This window comes from Marmota flaviventris, chromosome 18 (genome assembly GCF_047511675.1).
Source record: "Marmota flaviventris isolate mMarFla1 chromosome 18, mMarFla1.hap1, whole genome shotgun sequence".
NCBI classification, from domain to species: domain Eukaryota; kingdom Metazoa; phylum Chordata; class Mammalia; order Rodentia; family Sciuridae; genus Marmota; species Marmota flaviventris.
Window position 1 is genome coordinate 2156303 of NC_092515.1, and position 17116 is coordinate 2173418.

At 56.4% G+C, this 17116-nt stretch overlaps 2 protein-coding genes across 7 annotated transcripts; one reads left to right on the forward strand and one right to left on the reverse strand.

Moving 5' to 3' along the window:
- The first annotated feature begins 1152 nt into the window (after positions 1–1152).
- Positions 1153–2196, forward strand: Cox6b2 (cytochrome c oxidase subunit 6B2). The gene is made up of 3 exons (XM_027921303.2): positions 1153–1414; positions 1846–1946; positions 2022–2196. The coding sequence occupies exons 1-3, from the start codon at positions 1228–1230 to the stop codon at positions 2073–2075; spliced, it is 342 nt and encodes a 113-aa protein (XP_027777104.1). The 5' UTR covers positions 1153–1227; the 3' UTR covers positions 2076–2196.
- Positions 2197–6950: 4754 nt separating this feature from the next.
- On the reverse strand, positions 6951–13475 carry Kmt5c (lysine methyltransferase 5C). Of its 6 annotated transcripts, none has more exons than XM_027921095.2 (9): positions 13405–13475; positions 11536–11770; positions 11215–11380; positions 10847–10956; positions 10481–10644; positions 10367–10386; positions 8587–8723; positions 8276–8460; positions 6951–8094 (listed from the first exon to the last, which is right to left on the reverse strand). In XM_027921095.2, exons 2-9 carry the CDS (start codon positions 11643–11645, stop codon positions 7601–7603), a joined length of 1386 nt encoding a protein of 461 aa, XP_027776896.1. In that variant the 5' UTR covers positions 11646–11770; positions 13405–13475; the 3' UTR covers positions 6951–7600. The 6 variants fall into 6 exon arrangements, with proteins under 6 accessions (XP_027776896.1, XP_027776898.1, XP_027776897.1 ...); XM_027921097.3 differs by lacking the exon at positions 13405–13475 and adding an exon at positions 12462–13269; XM_027921096.3 differs by lacking the exon at positions 13405–13475 and adding an exon at positions 12426–13269.
- Positions 13476–17116: the final 3641 nt, after the last annotated feature.

Genomic DNA, 17116 nt, shown 5'->3' on the forward strand with positions numbered 1-17116 from the left:
GAATGCTGTCTGAAGAAGTTAATGAGGGAGGAGGAGCAGGGGACCATATGTCATATGCTGCAAGAAGGAGGCAGGACTGAGACAGGACCCATGGGTCTCCGCAGGGAGGAGACATGTTGGAGAAGGCCTGACTGAAGCAGGCCTGAAGAGGGCACAGAAGGGGAAGCCACCAGGCTGCAATACTGGGCAACCTTAAAAATGTTATGGCAAGTGCCAGGAACTGGACATAATGGGCCCTGTTTTGTAGGGTTCCATTTCCACAAAATGTCCACAAGTAGGTGAATTTGTGAAGACAGGAAGGGGTTTTTCAGGGGCTGAAGGTGCAGGAATAGGGAGTGACTGCTAATGGATTAAGATTTTTTTTGAAGTGATGAGAACACTCTGGAACTGGAGGTGATGTGATTTCACGGTTTGAATGTACTGAATGCTACTTTAAGGGGTACACTGTAAATCAGAGTGGTAAGTTTTATGTAATAGGTATTTTTCGGTGATATACTTAGAGCCTTGGTTTCAGATGTCCTTGACAGTCCCCCAAGGTCCTCTCTGGCTTTTCTGTCTTTGCAGCATGCCAAGTTCCCAGCACTTTGAATAGCAGGTTGCAGAGAACTTGCTCTCAGTCGGCAAACTGTCCAGAGGAGCCCAGCGGGGCCAGGTACCCCTGAGACCCGGATACTACTTGTATTAGACCTGGCCCTAGCCCTGGTGGGGATCCTGGAAGCTGTGACCTCACCTTCCCTTTCTCCTCTTCTCCTACAGGCCCCAGGGTGCTGTGCACCCCTACTGTAGGATGCAGAATGCTGGAAAGTCCAGGCGGGGGGATTTTCCCTCTCCGGTAGAGACCAGAGTTATCTATAAGTTTATATTTTGGGGGGGCGGGGCAGGGAGAGCCCGCGGAGTAGCCCAAATTCGCAGAGATTAAAAGCCCGAGTCTGAGACTCAGCCAAAGTCCCCCTCAGTGCTTGTGTGTGTGCGCGGCCCCCGAGGGGGCGTCAGTCCCAGCCTGGAGGCAGTCTGCACTGTCCCCACCCGCGTCCCAGTCCGGCCCCGCAACGGCTCCCATTGGATGGGTCTGTTGGGGTCCCAGCCAATCCGATCTGAGGGCCATGTTTTCCTGAGCTGGGCGGAACCCCCCCCCCCCTCAGAAGCCAGAGGCTCCCGGGAACCCCAAGCACAGTGGACCAACGACGCGTGGACATCAGTCTGGTGAGGGCAGGACAGGTGCTCAGGATGGGCTCAGGAACTGGGTGCGGTCAGAGCCCCACGGAACCCCCTCCTGCCCCGCAGGAGGTAAGTCCTCAGAGGATACTGGACGTTGAAACCCAGAAGCCCCCCAGGGGGAAATGGACGACTCCGCCCTTCGACCCGCGCTTCCCCAACCAGAACCAGACCCGTAACTGCTACCAGAACTTCCTGGGTGAGACCTGGTGGGCCAGGTTAGAGGGGAGCAGGGCGAGCGACGAGGGAGGCGGGCAGGCGGGGCCCACCTGGAGTCGCCCAGACCGTTAGGGGGTCGGGGTACGGGCCGAGCCTGGGGTGGGGCCTGGCCCGCGAGGGGCGGGGCCGGAGTGCGAGGGGCGGGGCCGGAGTGCGAGGGGCGGGGCCGGAGTGCGGGGGAGGTCTGGCCTGGAGGGGCGCCGAGCCCTGGGGGAGCGGGGCGAGGAGCGGGGCGAGGAGCGGGGCGAGCTAGAGGGGGCGGGGCGTCAGTGGAGAGCGGAGCTGGGGGTGGGCGAGCCGGCCCGGGCCTGCAGACGGCGGGTCCGGGTCTGGGGGGCGAGGTGTGGCGCGGGGCGCGGGCCAGGGTCCTGGGCGGGGCCTGCCAGGTGACCCGCCCGCGGCACTGCGCAGACTACCACCGCTGCCTCAAGAACACGAGCCGCCGCGGGAAGAGCACCGAGCCCTGCCTGTACTATTTCCGCGTGTACCGCTCGCTGTGCCCCATCAGCTGGGTGAGCGGGCGAGGGGCGCGGGCGGAGGGGCGGAGGGCTGGGGCTGAGCTGAGGCGGCCCGCTGCTCCTCTCCAGGTGCAGCGCTGGAACGAGCAGATCAGGCAAGGGACTTTCCCAGGCAAAATCTGACCGCCGAGCGCGGTGTTCCCAGCCTTCAGCGCCGGTGGCCCGTCTTCTCGTGTCAGGAAGACCGGCCTTAGTTACCACCCCCCCAGCCTAAGCCACCAATAAAGTTGTGCTGTTGCTAGTGTTCTTTGGTGATTCATGGGGGTGGGGCAGGGCTCTGGGGGCCTGTGTCCCAACACTGCTTTTTCTGATAACGGGGGATGGGCAGGGTCAGGACACTGCTCCCTCAGGAAGGGCAGTCAGGGCTCTAAGGCAGGAAGATAGGAAAAAGTCGAGGGCCCCCGTGCCCCGATTTGGTCCAGCCAAGATGCGCGTACCCCAGTATACCCAGATGGCTCCAGCGACTCGTGCCTCTCAATCCCCACATCTACCTGTCACCCAAGTCTTTATGCCCACGGCTCAGCCTCCTCCCCTCCTGTCTGGGTCATCTCCTTTATCTTCCCCCACCCCTTCCACCCTGTCCATCCAGTCTCCAGTTCTGAGGGGTCTTCATATTGCCCAGAGCTGCCCATATTCCTCCCTGCTCACCCTGCTCTGATGCTTTATCTGCTTTCCACCATGTCCCACCTGCCACCTTTTTCCTCTCTGAGCATCACTGTGCCAGTCACATGAGCCCCCTTTCCTAGTAGGGTTCCTGGGATGTGTCATCTCCATCCTTTCCATATCCTGAGGGACAGCAGCAGCAGCCTCCTCTGTTCTCTAAGCAACAGCACCCCCTACCCCTGTATGAGTACATGTGCACACAAATGACCCCATCTGTCCCTCTCCCAACTTGGCACTTTGGTTTCTCCCAATGCCCCTTTGGGAAGCTCAGCCTCGGCTGAATCCTTGCTCTTTCCTCATCCACAGCAGCTGCGGAACCAAGCTGCTGAGTTGTTCTGGTTCCAGGTGTTCCTTGAACTATGGCCTCTCCCCAGGCCAAAGAGTGGCCCTTGACAGAGCCCAAGGGTTCCAGGCTGGTTCTTCCCTGAAACTTGCTGCTGCCTAAGACTATCAACCTCAAATGAAAGCTTGTGAAGGAAGCCCTACATCCTGATCCAGGTGGCCTCAAGAGGCCCTGCTCAACCCAAGGCTCAAAGGTGACTATGACAAATAATAACTCATTGGGTGACTCAGCTGTAGATGGGTTATGTTATCAGAATAAGCAGGGCAGGAGGGGCTGGTCAGTTCAGAGGACTAGCTCCATCCCACCCTCACTCCATGATGACCTGTCCAGCATCCTGCCCAGGGCACATCCCACAGGAACCATCTCCTTGGATGGCCTCCTACTTTCCTGCCTCTGAGAAGCAGGGTGTGGACATGGCTATGGTAGGGGGGGACCACATCTGGTCACTGAACAACCCCAAAGCCACAGAGGTGGCACTAATGCTGGAAGGGAAGCCAGAGGGCAAGAACCTGGAGTCAAGCAAGGTTGGCTGTCTGAGGACTTAGTGAGGTCACCCAGGTAGTGTCCAGAGCACAGGGTCAACACCTGTGCAGCCATGACTAACTTTTTCCTTCCCAGAGCCAGTGTTCTGAGCTTTCTTTCTGCCTGAGGCTGCCTCCTCCTCTCCTCTCCTCCCCACCATCATTTGGCCACTTCCTGGTCTCTCATTCCTGGCCTCCCCTGCCAGGGCCTGACTTGCCTTGCTTCCAGCCTGGTGGGCCATCCCACCACAAACCTCGGCCAGCTATTCCTGCCAAAGGCACCCGGTGTGGCTTCCTTCACGGTCTTCCTTCTCCCCCTCCTCCCAGCCTACTGACAGACACTCTGCCTTGGTCACACTTGTTCCAGAGGCCCTGAAGGCCTGTTTCCCTTCATCTCCATCCCATGACGCACTGCTGCCAGCTTGTTGTTCCATGGCTCCCAGCAGGTTGGTTCTGGCATCTGCATCTTTCCTATCCCGAAGGTCCAGGAGCCTGGATGGGCTCTGACAATAGGTGCAACTGGACTGCAACTGGCCAGTCACATGACCCGGGATAGACCCCCTAGACCCTTGTACTGTGAACTTTCAGCCCCAATACGGTGATGATACCCATGATTCCCAGGGCTGTGGGAGAGGGTGAGAATGTAGAGAAGCTGGATGAGCCCAGCTGTCCTCAGCGTGTGGGCTGTCTACAGAAACAACTGGAGTCACCAGCAGAGTACAGAACTCAACTCTGGTGTGTACTGTTGTGCTGGACAGTGGGGGACTAGATGGGCAGAGGGATGACCCATCACTACAGTCCTGTAGCTCCTGGAGGCATCTGGTCTACTTGAGCTCAGCACAAAGGGTCACAAAGCACTCCCATAGGTAGGAGCTGAGTCTAGAATGGAGGGTCCTCATGACAGGGCCCATGCCCACCAAGTCTGAGAATAGTACAGGTGCCTGGCACATGACAGCACCTGGGTCCCATGTTCTCTCACCGTTTTCTGTTTTAACTTCTATCTGCTTCTGCCTGACTACCACAGTCTCTCTGTTCCTTCCCAGTTTCCTGCTGTCCCCACACATATGATGGAGTCCTCAGGCCTGGGACTTAACCCATCAACCCTCAGACAATTCCCTCTTCCCAAGCAGTTTCTTCCCTTCTGGTGACTGAGCCACCATGTGAGCTCATGACATCTAGCTCCAGCTCCACTGGAATAACCTCCAGGTCCCACCAGTGGGCTAGTGCCCAGAGCTTCCCTGTGGCACCCCGTGGTCAATGTGGAATCCCAGCCAGGGAACATTGGGCAGGGCTACCCTCTCCATGTGTTCCTGTCTATATAAAAGATAACCCTGGACATACCTCACCTCTCAGGGCTGTGCTGGCAGCCCATCTCCATACATAAAGAGTGCCATCTTCTCATGCTGGGGCGCTTCACACACGCTAAGCAGTACTCTACTTGAGCTGCACCCCCAGCCCTCTTTGTTTTTAGTGCTCTAATCACTGATTTTTAACCATTTTTTCCCTTGGGTTGTGGATACTTTAAAATTTTTTTTTTTTTTTTAGTTGTAGATGGACAACAATACCTTTGTTTATATGGTGCCAGGGATCAAACCTTGTGCCTCACACATGCTGGGCAAGCACTCTATCACTGAGCCACAACCTGGCCCAGGTGGATATACTTCTGAGACTTTGATGAAGGCTGTGAATCCCCAGGAAAAAAAGTTCACATGAATAAGTATTCAGAACATAAACTAGACTAGGGTTTCAAGAGGTGTGTAGAAGTTCCAGTCTCCAGTCCACAAATCATGGGATAAGAACCCCTGCTCTGCTATCATTCTGGTTTTTTTTTTTTTTTTAAAGCATTCTGTCTAGAAACCATGGTGACAATGCCTGAATTTCAAAAAGCAATCACTTTTGGGCACTCTTGTAATCCCAGCAGTTCAGGACACTGAAGCAGGAAGATGGAGAGCTCAAAGCCAGTCTCAGCAACTTAGTGAGGCATTTAGCAACTCAGTGAGACCCTGTCTCTAAAAAAAAAAGGGGGGGGGGGGCTAGGGATGTGGCACAGGGGTTAAACACCCCTGGGTTAAATCCCCAGTATCAAAAAGAAAAAAAAAAAAAAGTAATTGCTTCAATTTCTGCAGGAAGATAAACTCTTTAGTGCCCATTACAGCAGAGATCTCTTTCCCTCATAACTGCTGAGTGACCTGGAGTCCCCTCCTCCTCATTAGGAATAGGAGGGAGAAACAGCAGGGTTCGGCAGGAATGGCACTGTAAGAAAGATTTCCCTTTGCAAAAGGAATGATAGGCCCAGTCAATCTATGCAAGTAAATTTTATATGAAAAAACATTTCTCAAGTCCACTGCCAAGGTACCCTGCCCAGACCATCCACAGCCCACGTGGCCCAGTGCTGCTTCCACTTTCCTATAGGTTCCTTTTCCACCAGGCTGAGGATGGGCTGCTAATACAGATGCCTGGGGCCTTGCCTGCCCAGGGTGACTGTGTCCACAGCTGGCTGACATGGAGGAAAAACACAGGGGCCTGCAGCCCACACGTGAACTGTAGAAGTTAGTGTGGTCTAATGAGGACATCTGTGAGGTGCTCAGGGGAAGCCTAGAGTCTGTGAAGTGCTGGCCAGTCAGCAGCTGAGCCATTACTATTCTATCCTGTCAAACAAGGCTTTAGGGTTGCTGTGAGTTAACAGAGGACAACAAAAATCAAGATATTGGGTTGGACTTGAAGAAACAAGACAGCAGGGGCTGGGGCGTGGCTCAGTAGCAAAGTGCTTGCCTTGCACATGTGAGGCGCTGGGTTCGATCCTCAGCACCACGTAAAAATAAACACAAAATAAAGGCATGCTGTCCATCTACAATTACAAAAAAGATTAAAAAAAAAAAAAAAAAGAAAGAAAGAAACAAGACATAGCAGCACTTATTAGCCCAAGCCTGTAATCTCAGTGGCTTGGGAGGCCGAGGCAGAAGGAAGGCAAGCTCAAGGCTAGTCTCAGCAACTTAGTGAGAACCTGTCTCAAAAAATAAAAAGGTCTGGGGATGGAGCTGTGATAGAGCACCCTGGATTCAATCCCCAGTATTGCCCCCCGACCTCTCCCACACATACAGGAAATGAGACCTGCTTGAGAACAGAGAAAGGCATACCAGGGCCACCTCCTTGGTTGGCCAGGCCCATCCAGCTGGGTGGGGATGTCTGACTTAACAATTGAGAGAAGGGTGCTCAAGTCCCCATGTGCCCTGGGTAAGTCACTCTGCTTCCTGGACCTCAGTTACCTCATATGGAAAACAGGAGAGTCGTTTCCTCCTGGGTCAGAAGGCATTTTCAGGGAGCAGTCTGAAGGGTGATGGGGCTTCTGCCTCCATACTCTGCGACCTCAGAACCCACTGCTCTTTACCCTTTCACGACAGCTCACAGCCCAAGGGCTGAGCCGCCTCCTCACCTCCCCAGCAGGCTGAGGTATCAAGAAATTTCCAAGGGTACTGCTTATAACAAGGTTTTTAATAAAATAAAAAGTTCAAGTGCTTCCAATCCCCCAACATACCCCATTCTGGTGTGGGGAATGGAGAAGCTCGCATACCCCAGTAGCACCAGGGATAGCACCATGAAAAAGATAAGGTCGCACCGGCCTCCCTGAGACCTGTGGGGGTGGTGAGAATGTGCCCAGACACCACGGCCCCCAACCTGCCCCTACCTCACAGCTGCAGAGTCGGGAGCACATCCACTCCCCATCATGGGGGCAGTCTCTAGGAGGGCCACCCCCGAGTCAGTTCTACCTCCTCATGAGGCCTGGGCTTCTGGGGAGATGCCATAGAGTGGTCCCCACGCACTATGGCTTTTCTCCCTGGAGTGGAAGGACTGAGGGGAGGGGATGGCTCCTGTGGTCCTGAGTGGGGGCAAGGGCAGCAAATGGCCAGGGCTCATTGCTGGGTGTGGGGGTGGCTCAGGGGTCAGCAGTCATAGAGGGTTGGGTATCAGATCCCTGGGGATGTCCTAACCAACCCCGTCCCAGGGTCAGAACTGTGCTGGAGTCAAGGGTCAGCTCCTTCTCAAGAGGTTCCTTCTGGGTCTGGTGGGGTGTCTAAGAGAAAGACTTTCCCCACCCTGCCTGGACCCCCCTGCCTGACCAGTCACGGCTCTCCACTGTTGACATCCAGGTCAATGGAGCCATGATTGACCACCAGCCTCAGGCGCTTGGGTGGGGAGAAGGGGGCAAAGGCAAGGGCCTGCTTAGGGATGGGGATGGGGCCTAGGGCATCAGCTGGGGCAGGGGAGGCTGGTGGGGCAGGGGCCAGACGGCTGAGGTCCACACGCACCACATAAGGCAGCCCGTAGCGCCGGGCCCAGTGCCAGTCCTGCTGGGGGGCCCAGTGGGTGCGAGGGGGAAGGTCCAGAGTCACCAGGGCCTCAGCCCGCAGGCGGCAGTGGGGGCCACAGCCTCCCCATCGGTGAAGGGAGATGTAGGCAGCACGGACAGTGGGGGGCATGGGGGCCTGACGGGGCCGGGGGCGTCGGCGTTTCCGGGGGCGCACTCGAGGCTGGGGCTTAGGCAGCCATTGGAGCCAGAGGGGTGAGATGTCCAAGCGGGGGCCGCAGGGTGGCAGGTGCAGGGGCTGACAGGCAGCTGAAGGGACACAGAGGGACCAGAGAGGGAGAGAAAAGGGAGGCCATGTCAGGAGGGCCTGGGTAGGTCCTCCAATGGAAAATGGGTTGTTCTGCACCAGGCTCTTCAGAAAAGAAATGCAAGAAGAGGTGTTCAACAGCAGGTCTGAGAGGGCAGGAGGGTCCCATCGGTCTGTGCTCACCACAAAATGGGTCCCAATGCAGTGGGGACAGGTGAGTGCAGGCCCGCGGGCCCAGCAGGTTCTGCCGGCTGCTGTCCATGCCTCGCTGCAGGCGTCGCTTGGTCTCCCGGAGCTCATACTTGTCCAGGAGCTGTGGTGGCTGTTGCAGCTCCCTGGGCTGCAGTCGAAAGGCTCCTTCACCTTTCCTGAGGGGCAAGTAACAGGGAGGCAAGGGGGCAGCTGGGGATGGATGTGCTCAGGGATTGGTCCCAGGATGCCTCCTGGGGCCAGCTGGCCTGTCCCCATCCCACCTGCCCCCAGCCTGTGCCAACCTCTCACAGGTGTAGCATTCACAGTGCTCATTCTTCTCCCCGAAGAAGCCCTCACCGTAGAAGCATGTCACTTCATCCCCCGGCTCAATATCCCGCAGCACCTTCACACAAGCTGTGTTCCCATCTGCAGGCACAAACTGAGGCCGTGCCCACTTAGCACACCCGCCTGAGGCATAGGCTGGGCCTGACCCCCTCCCTCAGCCTAGCCAGGTAGGTTCAAGAGTCCTCTCCTGGAATAGGTCACGGCTGACCCACCAAGAAACACCATTCTGAGATGGCTACCCCATCCAGGGCCTGTCCTATGCTCTCAGCCTGTAAGCGATCTGTCTGCTGGCTGGTGTCCACCCCTCCCTGCAGGAAGAGATGAGCTGCCCTGACCTCCCAGCACAATGCAGCACCAGTATGGGTAACAGCTCCCTCCCGCACACTTCCTCAGGCTGCTCTGGCCTGTGCCAAGACCCACCCCTGAATGCACCCCTACAGCTGCTCACTGTCAGCCTGCCTTGGGCAGCCCCCCTTCCTGTGCATTCTGCAGCCCAGTGTCCATATCCTCCTCCCTGACTCTGTGATCACCTGCCCAGTGGGCTGTCCCTTGGGTTCCTCGCCTTCTCCATAATCACACTTGCCTCTACACTCCCTAAAGGAGGGGCAAGAACACTATCCATCTGTCTACTCAAGCCTGACACTTGCCTGAAGTGGCCTTCAATGCCTCCTTGCCTGATGGTCTCCAGGCCAACTGACGAGCACCTTCTGCATCTTTGTCCTCTTCTGGTCCCTGGATAGCTCCTGCAGCCAGTCCCTCATCAGCTCAAGCTCCATGACACACTAGTCTGCAAGGCCACCCTGTCCCTTCCCACTAAGGCTTCTGCACACCTGCTGCCATCACTGTCTAGACAGTGAACCTCCTATTATGCACTTGATTGGAGTGTCCATGGCTCCCTGACCTAGACCATGGCATCCCAGGGCACACTACGCCTCATTCCAGCCAGGCCTTCTGGCATGACATATCCTGCTTGGAATGCCTTCTCATGCCCCTGTTTTCTTCCAACACCTAGGAAAATCCTGCTCTTCCTCAACACCCAGTGTGGTGTCACTTCGTGTGAAGTCTGTGGGCTCCGGATCACTAAGCGAGCTGGCTACTCCCTCCTGTGCCCATCTGGGTTTCCATCCCACCCTGTGTCTAGGTGCAGGGTGAGACGACTAAGCAAGGGCCGTGTGTCATTCATCCCCAGATCCTCTGAATCTGATGTTCACCATGTGACCCCTACAATAGGGGCATCTGAGAAAAGAAACCCAAAGCCAGGCAATGTAGCCAGAACCCCACCCAGCAATGGCTGCACAGAGAACACTCGAGGCCTCATGGTTTCTCGCCTTTCCTGATCCCTTGGCTCTGTGTTCCAAGCCAGCAGCATTCTTCCTGCTGCTGGGCCACCCAGAGTTTCCTGTGGAGCCCCAGTTCCTTATCACTGGGGGTCTCTTTCACAGCTATCTACAGGAGAAGCTGGGGTGAGGGGCCCTGGCTGTCACTAAGTGTGATGTGACTCCCTATCCCACTCGGCCTCCCTTTCAGAGGGCTGGAGCCAGCAAGCTGGGTGCTAGCATGACTGCATGAACAGCCCACCGGGAAACACATGCTTTCCCACTGTCTGTGCAGGGCACTGTGACCAAACCTCTTTGTCAGGTTGGATGCTTTCAGGCTCTCTTGGCCCCAATCACTCCTCCAGGCGGCTGACCCCTCACTTCCCACATACTGGCTCCTCTCTGGCTCTGCAGGCCTTACCTTACAATTGGGCTTGCAGTCTGCAGCCAATCGGATGAGGAGGAGAGAAGAGACGTGGTGAGCAAGTGAGGGCAGCGACCTGGCCCTCAGTGCCCACCCAAGCCCCGCCCTCACCGTGGTTGATGAAGGCGGCGGGGCCCAGCCACAGCTGTGCACTCCTCTTACGGGTAGAGTACATGATGCTGAAGTCGTTCTCCCCAGCCCTCAGCAGCCCCTCGTCCGCCTCCCGCAGCTCTGCGATGCAGCCCACCAGCAGCTCCAACTTCTCATTCTTCTTCCTGCCAAGAGGCCAGGGCACAGGGCTCTGAGCACGCCTCTGCTGGGGGCGGCCTCTTGCTCTAGAGGGATCCAGGAAGCTGAGGCTCCAGCCTGCGGACTCCAGGGGGCAGTGCTAGTCTCTCAAATCCTCCCAGCTCCCGACCTATCTGGGCTGCACCTCCAGCAGAGGAGCTGGTCTCCCTTCCCTGCAGGCCCTTTTACCAAGCACGGGTGGACACAATCTTGGCCCCGTTGGTCTCCATGGAGTAGCGGGTGCAGGGCAGGATGGTGAAGCCGCTTTCGGGCAGGAAGGAGCGGAGGTAGCGAAAGACCTATGAGGTGTGGGGTACGGAGTGAGGAGATGAGCAGGGGCAGCTGTGGGGGCTCCTGTGCTCTCTGAGGCTAGGCCTGCTCTACCACTGACTGGCTGTGTGCTCTGGGGCTTTGTATCCCCTCTTGGGGTCTCAATTTCCTCATCTGTCAAAGAGGTAGGACTCTTAGAGGGCTGTTCTCCTAGGATTCTCTGAGTCTCCTCAGGTGTCCCAGGGGTGGGCATTAGGGCCACACGGGGCTGGGAGGAGCTCCCTCACGTGGATCTTGAGGGCAGCCTCCTGCCGCGGGCCCCGGCTCTGGAAGTAGTGGGCCATCCAGCCTCCCAGCGTCAGGGCCCGGTATGCAGCCTCCAGGTCCCGCTGCCTCAGGAAAGCTTCCAGCGCTGAGCGCAGGTGGTGCTGTCGCCTCAGGGGGGGCACAGGGCTGGGGGAGAGGGCACACCTGAGTCCCAGGGCCTTCCTGGCAGTGCCCCCAACCCACCTGGAGCTGCGAGGATGGGCTGAGGCCACCAAGGAGCAGGTCTCACCCACCCTACCCTTGCCCCCAGGCTGCATACCCCTGCCCCCAGGCCACCTCACCTTACGTTCATTTTATGGGTTCGGAAGCCGAGGTAGGGATCCAGGACTAGGCTGGTGGCCAGGTCGTCGTTCTCACACAGTTCTCGGGCTGTCACTCTGTCAGGGCCCATGGTGTTGCAGGGACCATGCTGCCTCTGGCAGACCACAGAGGGCACCAAGGAGCTATAGGCGGGGGGCGTGCCCTGAGCCACTCAGAAGCTGCCTGAGACACTGCGGGGCCCTGCAGTCTGCTCATCTGTAGAATGGAATGTGAGAACAGCAGCACTGACTTCACAGGGCTCTCAGAGGGTGAGATGCAACAAGTATTCTGACAATGGGGACACTCAGTGACAGATCAGCCTGCAGCTTAGCACCTCCATCCCTCCAGCTCTGCAGTGCAGGCACGAACCCCCAAACTCACGCAACAACCTTCCCTGCAAACGCACACCCTTGCAGGCCTCCCGTACATGCAGAGCCCACTGGGTGGCAGGCAGACAAGTCCCTGTGGGCTCAGGGAGGCTGATTAATTGGAGTCTGGGATAACTCTAAAAAGCTCAGCACGGCAGGAGGCAGGAGTCAGGGGAGCTTGGGAAAAAGCCAGTGTTCCCAATATGCCCAGGACCCACCTTCCCCCCTCCCTGGGCCACTGTCTCCACCATGTACTCCCTAGCAGCCCTCCGGAGAGGCTAGGAGGCTTTGGGTGAAGCCCCAGGCAGCCAGGAGGGGAAGAGGGGAGGGAGAGCAGGCAGGGTCTCAGCACCTGCGCCCTCTCCAAGGATGGGGGTGCTCAGGACAAAAGCGGGGGAGGAGGAAAGGAATTTAGTACAGAGAAGTGGAACAGATCAAAAGAAGGGGGGAAAGGAGCAAGAATGAGAGAAAACGAAGAGATTAAGAAAAACAACAAAACAAACCCTAACTCTGAAGGAGGGTCTGCTGTGTACCCATACCATGGTGCCTCAGGCCCATCTGTGTCTTGGGAGAGGGGTAGATGGGGACCGACCGGCAAGGAGGGGGAGCAGCAGAGACATCAGAAGCTACATCAGCTGGGAGAGGGGTCTGGAAAAGACAGGAAGGCTGGGGGCAAAAGAAGAGGGGGTACTGCAGGAGCGCACTAGGAAAAACACTGAGGCTGGAGCCGCATGTGGGTAAAGAAAAAATCAAGCCAGGAGGAAGGGCAGGGGGAAGGAAGAGCTACGGCAAGGGCCTGGGGTGCGGGGCTTCCGGGAAGTGCTGGGGCAGGCCTGGGGGTCCAGGGGGAAGCCCAGGAAGGCGAGGGGAGATTTGGAGGCCTGGGATCCCTGGGATCCCGGGACAAGCCGGGCAAAGACTGGGGAGTCTAGGGTGGAGCCTGGGGAAGAACCGGGTTTGGAAAGTCTGGATGCTCCCAGGAGGCGAGGGAAGGGCCTGGGGAATGCCTGGGGGGTCCTAGGGAGAAGCCTGGGAAGGCACTGAGGGTCCAGGGGCAGGGCCTGGGGGGTCCAGGAAGGTCAAGTGGAGGATCTGAGGGCGATCCGAGGTCCCGGAAGGGACCTGGGGAGTAAGAGCAGGGAAAGGCCTGGGCTGAGAGCGGTCGGGGAGGGCACTGGGTGCAGGGAGAGCGTCGGAGGAAGGCCCGGGGTGCGGAGGCAGGGAGACCCCGGGCCAGAGCCGGCCCTGGAGTACACGCGGAAGCGGTGCGGGCGAGAGGGGCAGGGAGGGTCCTGAGTGAGGAACCACGGGAAGGAGCCGCGGCCGAGCCCGAGCCCGAGGCCCGCCCGGGGCGGGGAGACGTGGGCGCCTGGGCGCGAGGAAGGGCCGGGGGCAGCAGGGGCGGGGGGCGACTGGGAGCCAGGCGGCGCGGGGCGGGGGCCGAGAAGGGGCTCAGAGGTCGGGCCCCGCGCCGCCCCTCACCCGCTTCTCCTCCTCCTCCTCCTCCTCCTCCTCCTCCTCAGGCGCCCGCGCTGCCGCCGCCGCCACCTCCCACTGCCTCCTCCGGCTCTCGTCAGACCCGGTCGCTGCACCCCGCCTGCTCCGCGGGCCCGCCCCCACAGCCGCCACGACCTCCTATTGGACAAAACCACCGCCACTCAGCCGTGGCTCTGGCTCTCGCGCCACTTCCATTGGCCGAGTCTCACTCTTTCCCTCCCCTCCCGGCCCCCCTCGGTGCCCCGACAAAACCCCGCCACGCCCGCCCTGCCAACGAGCGCTGTGAACTGCTGCCAGTGGCTCACGCCGCTGTCCGTCAGCGGCTCCCCATGGAGACATTTCCCGCCTCCTCCTCTGCTTCTGCCCCAAGTCAACGCCCTCATTGGAGGAAAGCGCGGTCGCTCGGAGCGAAACTCTGGTGGGGTCGGGCTATTCTGGTTCCAGAAGAAAGAGGGCGGATTGTGCCGGCTTCAGAACTTGTATGTCATCGGCTAACCTTGGGAAGGGCCATCTCTCCATTGGCTAAGGCTCCCGCCGGTCCCTCCAGAGTCGCGACCTCCCCATTCTCTTTCTTTTTCAGCCACCAGAGGGAGAAATCCGGGCGGGAGGAAAGGAACGTGCTCTCGCCTCCCTTCCCCGCGCCCCGCGAGGCCTGCGGTTGCCAAGGCGACAGAACTTTAGTGACAGCCCGGCCTGCTACAAAGGACTCTCCTCCCACCCTCCTAGGCCACTCCCTCTCCCACTTCCCCGGGTTCTTTCTGAAAAGGTGTCCCCGCAAGCACTCTGTGGGGGCTTTCATGCAATACGAACCGTGGGAAAGAGGGACCACTGAGAAATAGGGGCTTTGAGGACAAGACCTGCTCCCCTGGGGAACCCCCTTAATTAGGATCACCCCTTGCTTCATTCTGAGGCAAACATAATTAGCAATTCATCATAATTACGTCCAGAATAATAAGCTCCACACTCGAGCAGAGGTCTTTGTTTTGTTTTCCACTGTAGCCCTTAGAACAATGCATGACACACAGTAAGTGCTTTGTAAATGCAAATTGAATGTATGAATGGCCAAACAATAAGGATAAGGCTGACAGTTTCTGCCTTGCCCTTTGACCTTGGGGAAGTGTCTTGCCATCTCTGAGCTTCAGGTTTTCATCTATAAAACAAACACACCAGTTTGCTTCCAGCTTCCCCAGCTCCATGCTTCACCCTAATCCCTCCAGTGCTCCCTCACCCCAGCATCACTCCAGCTACAGGTGATCACACCTTCCTCTGGTCACCATCACTTTGGGCAGGTCCAGTGCAGTCAGAGGAGAATCAGATCTGGGGTCTTGTCCTTGAGTGGCCCTGCAACCTGCATAGCAACACAGGTGGGCAGAGGTGGCAGAACTAAGGCAGGGTGACCCCTGGGGTGACTGACCTGGTCAACATAGTGCCCTCAGACTGGGAGAGACAGACCACCAACTTCAGAGGGGAGAAGCAGCTTTATCCAGGGAAGGGGAGACAGCAAATGTACAGAACCCCGCAAAATGCTCAGTTGCCAGACATTCTAAGTAGGTGTGAACCTCAAGAGTACAGCCCTTCTACTTGGGGCTCTTGAATGGAAGGAGGAGATTATACAAGACTCTCGCCAGTGTTTCTCCAGCAAGAAATGAAAATGTCCCAGCATCCAGCATGTAAAGAATGGACAAGTGGATCCTGCTGTAGTCATACAAAGCAACATTGCAGGTGGTGAAAGCAGACGAACCTGCACTTCCTTATCCACTCCAACAACCCCAGCACAAGGTTTTTCCGGTGTAGAAGTCTACATAGCCAAATGCCATTCTTTGCATCCCTCAGTACTGGGATTGAACCCAGGGGCACTCGACAACTGAGCTACCTCCCCAACCCTTTTTATTTTATTATATTGATAAACTGCCCAGGCTGACCTTGAACTTGCCATCCTCCTGTCTCGGTCTCACAGGTAGTTGGGATTACAGGTGTACACCACCACTCCTGACTGACCAAAGCCATCTTGAACAAACATAACTGCTGTTTTGCCCACCAGATGACCCTGGCACACATCCTAAACCCTACAGGATCAACAAACTTGTGAAGATTTGCAAGGCATGGCGGCACATGCCTGTAATCCTGGGCACTTGGGGCTGAAGCAGGAGATTGCAAGTTTGAGGCCAGCCTGGGCAGTTTAGCAGGAACCTGTCTCAACATAGAAAATACAAAGGGCTAGGGAGCTAGCTCAATGATAAAGCAGCCCTGGGATCAATCCCCAGCAGTGCAAAAAGGTTTAAAAATAAAAACCTTAACCCAGCATTCTCAGGCCTGCCACTGATAAAGTCCCAGTGGTTCCTAACTGGTGTTTGAAATGTTGACAGCTCTATTTTTTTTTTTTTAAAGAGAGAGAGAGAGAATCTTTTAATATTTACTTTTTAGTTTTCAGCAGACACAGCATCTTTGTTTGTATGTGGTGCTGAGAATCGAACCCGGGCCACACGCATGCCAGGCGAGTGCGCTACCGCTTGAGCCACATCCCCAGCCCCAGCTCTAGTTTTGTTTTTGAGATAGGGTCTCAGTATGTTGCCCAGGATAGCCTCAAAGTCTCAATCCTCCTGCCTCAGCCTCCCAAGTAGTGGACTTCAGGTGAGCACCACCATGCCTGGCCCATTTACAACGTTTTAAAATACGTGAGCATTGTGTGAGTTGTGTGTGGATACCTGCTGCAAAAGGATAGAAAAGTACAAGGCGACGATCAACCCAGGACTGGGACGGGAGTGGGAATGAAGGAATGCTGTCAGAAGCCTCAGAGGACAACGCTAATGATTTCATATATTTACTCTCCATTCTTTCCACATCTCAGAAATATTTCATAATATAAATAAAAATTTGACCTGTCAGCTCCACTTCCAGGGTTTGAGCCTCTGGATTCCTGTTAAAATATCTCTATATAAAAACTGTTTGGGGGCTGCAATTGTGGCTCAGTGGTAGAGCGCTTGCCTAGCATATGTGAGGCACTGGGTTCGATTCTTAGCACCACATAAAAAATAAATAAAGGCATTCTGTCCATCTATAACTAATAAAAATACTTGAAAAAAAAATGTTTGGTCTCAGCCTTGTTTAAAAAATAGAAAAATAAGAGCTGGGTGTAAAGGACCATGGAAAAGCTCCATAAACTCAACAAGCCAAAACAACTGTTTACCTGTCCGAGATTTTATTAGCAGGACCATAGCGGCCAGTAGCAGAAGCAAAGGGAGGGGAGAGAGAGAGAGAGAGGAGACGGGGAAGGAAGAGAGAGGAGAGGGGGGAGAGAGAGGGGAGGGGGAAGAGAGAGGAGAGAGAAGAGAGGGAGGAAAGAGAAGAGAGGGAGGAGAGAGAGTAAGAGAACGAACATGAACAGGGTATTGATATTTATGGGCTTAACACAGGATGAGGAGGAGCAAGGCGAGTGGGCTGTTACTTCTACATTGGCTGAGAGTTCACGCCACTTCAGGGATTGGAGGTGCGCCATTCAAAGTTCACGCCATTCACAGGGATTGGAGGTGATGGTTCTCGCGCCTTCAGTGTGTCATGGACCTGAGCTCCCGGAAGAGAAGCACTCAGGGCGCCATCTTTACCAACATTCCTCCCTTTTTTGTTTTGGTTTGGGTGCGTCGTACTCGATCTGGCTACTTCCTGCTGAGTAGGGGCGTAGTTTAGAGGGAGGGAGGGA

Coding starts and splice junctions, on each gene's coding strand:
- Cox6b2 (XM_027921303.2), top strand. CDS start 1,228: ATGGGCTCAGGAACTGGGTGCGGTCAGAGCCCCACGGAACCCCCTCCT. Junction 1,415..1,845: donor CTGCTACCAGAACTTCCTGG/GTGAGACCTGGT, acceptor GGCACTGCGCAG/ACTACCACCGCTGCCTCAAG. Junction 1,947..2,021: donor CGCTGTGCCCCATCAGCTGG/GTGAGCGGGCGA, acceptor GCTCCTCTCCAG/GTGCAGCGCTGGAACGAGCA.
- Kmt5c (XM_027921095.2), bottom strand. CDS start 11,645: ATGGGCCCTGACAGAGTGACAGCCCGAGAACTGTGTGAGAACGACGAC. Junction 11,381..11,535: donor ACCCATAAAATGAACGTAAG/GTGAGGTGGCCT, acceptor CCTCTCCCCCAG/CCCTGTGCCCCCCCTGAGGC. Junction 8,461..8,586: donor GAATGCTACACCTGTGAGAG/GTTGGCACAGGC, acceptor CTTGCCCCTCAG/GAAAGGTGAAGGAGCCTTTC.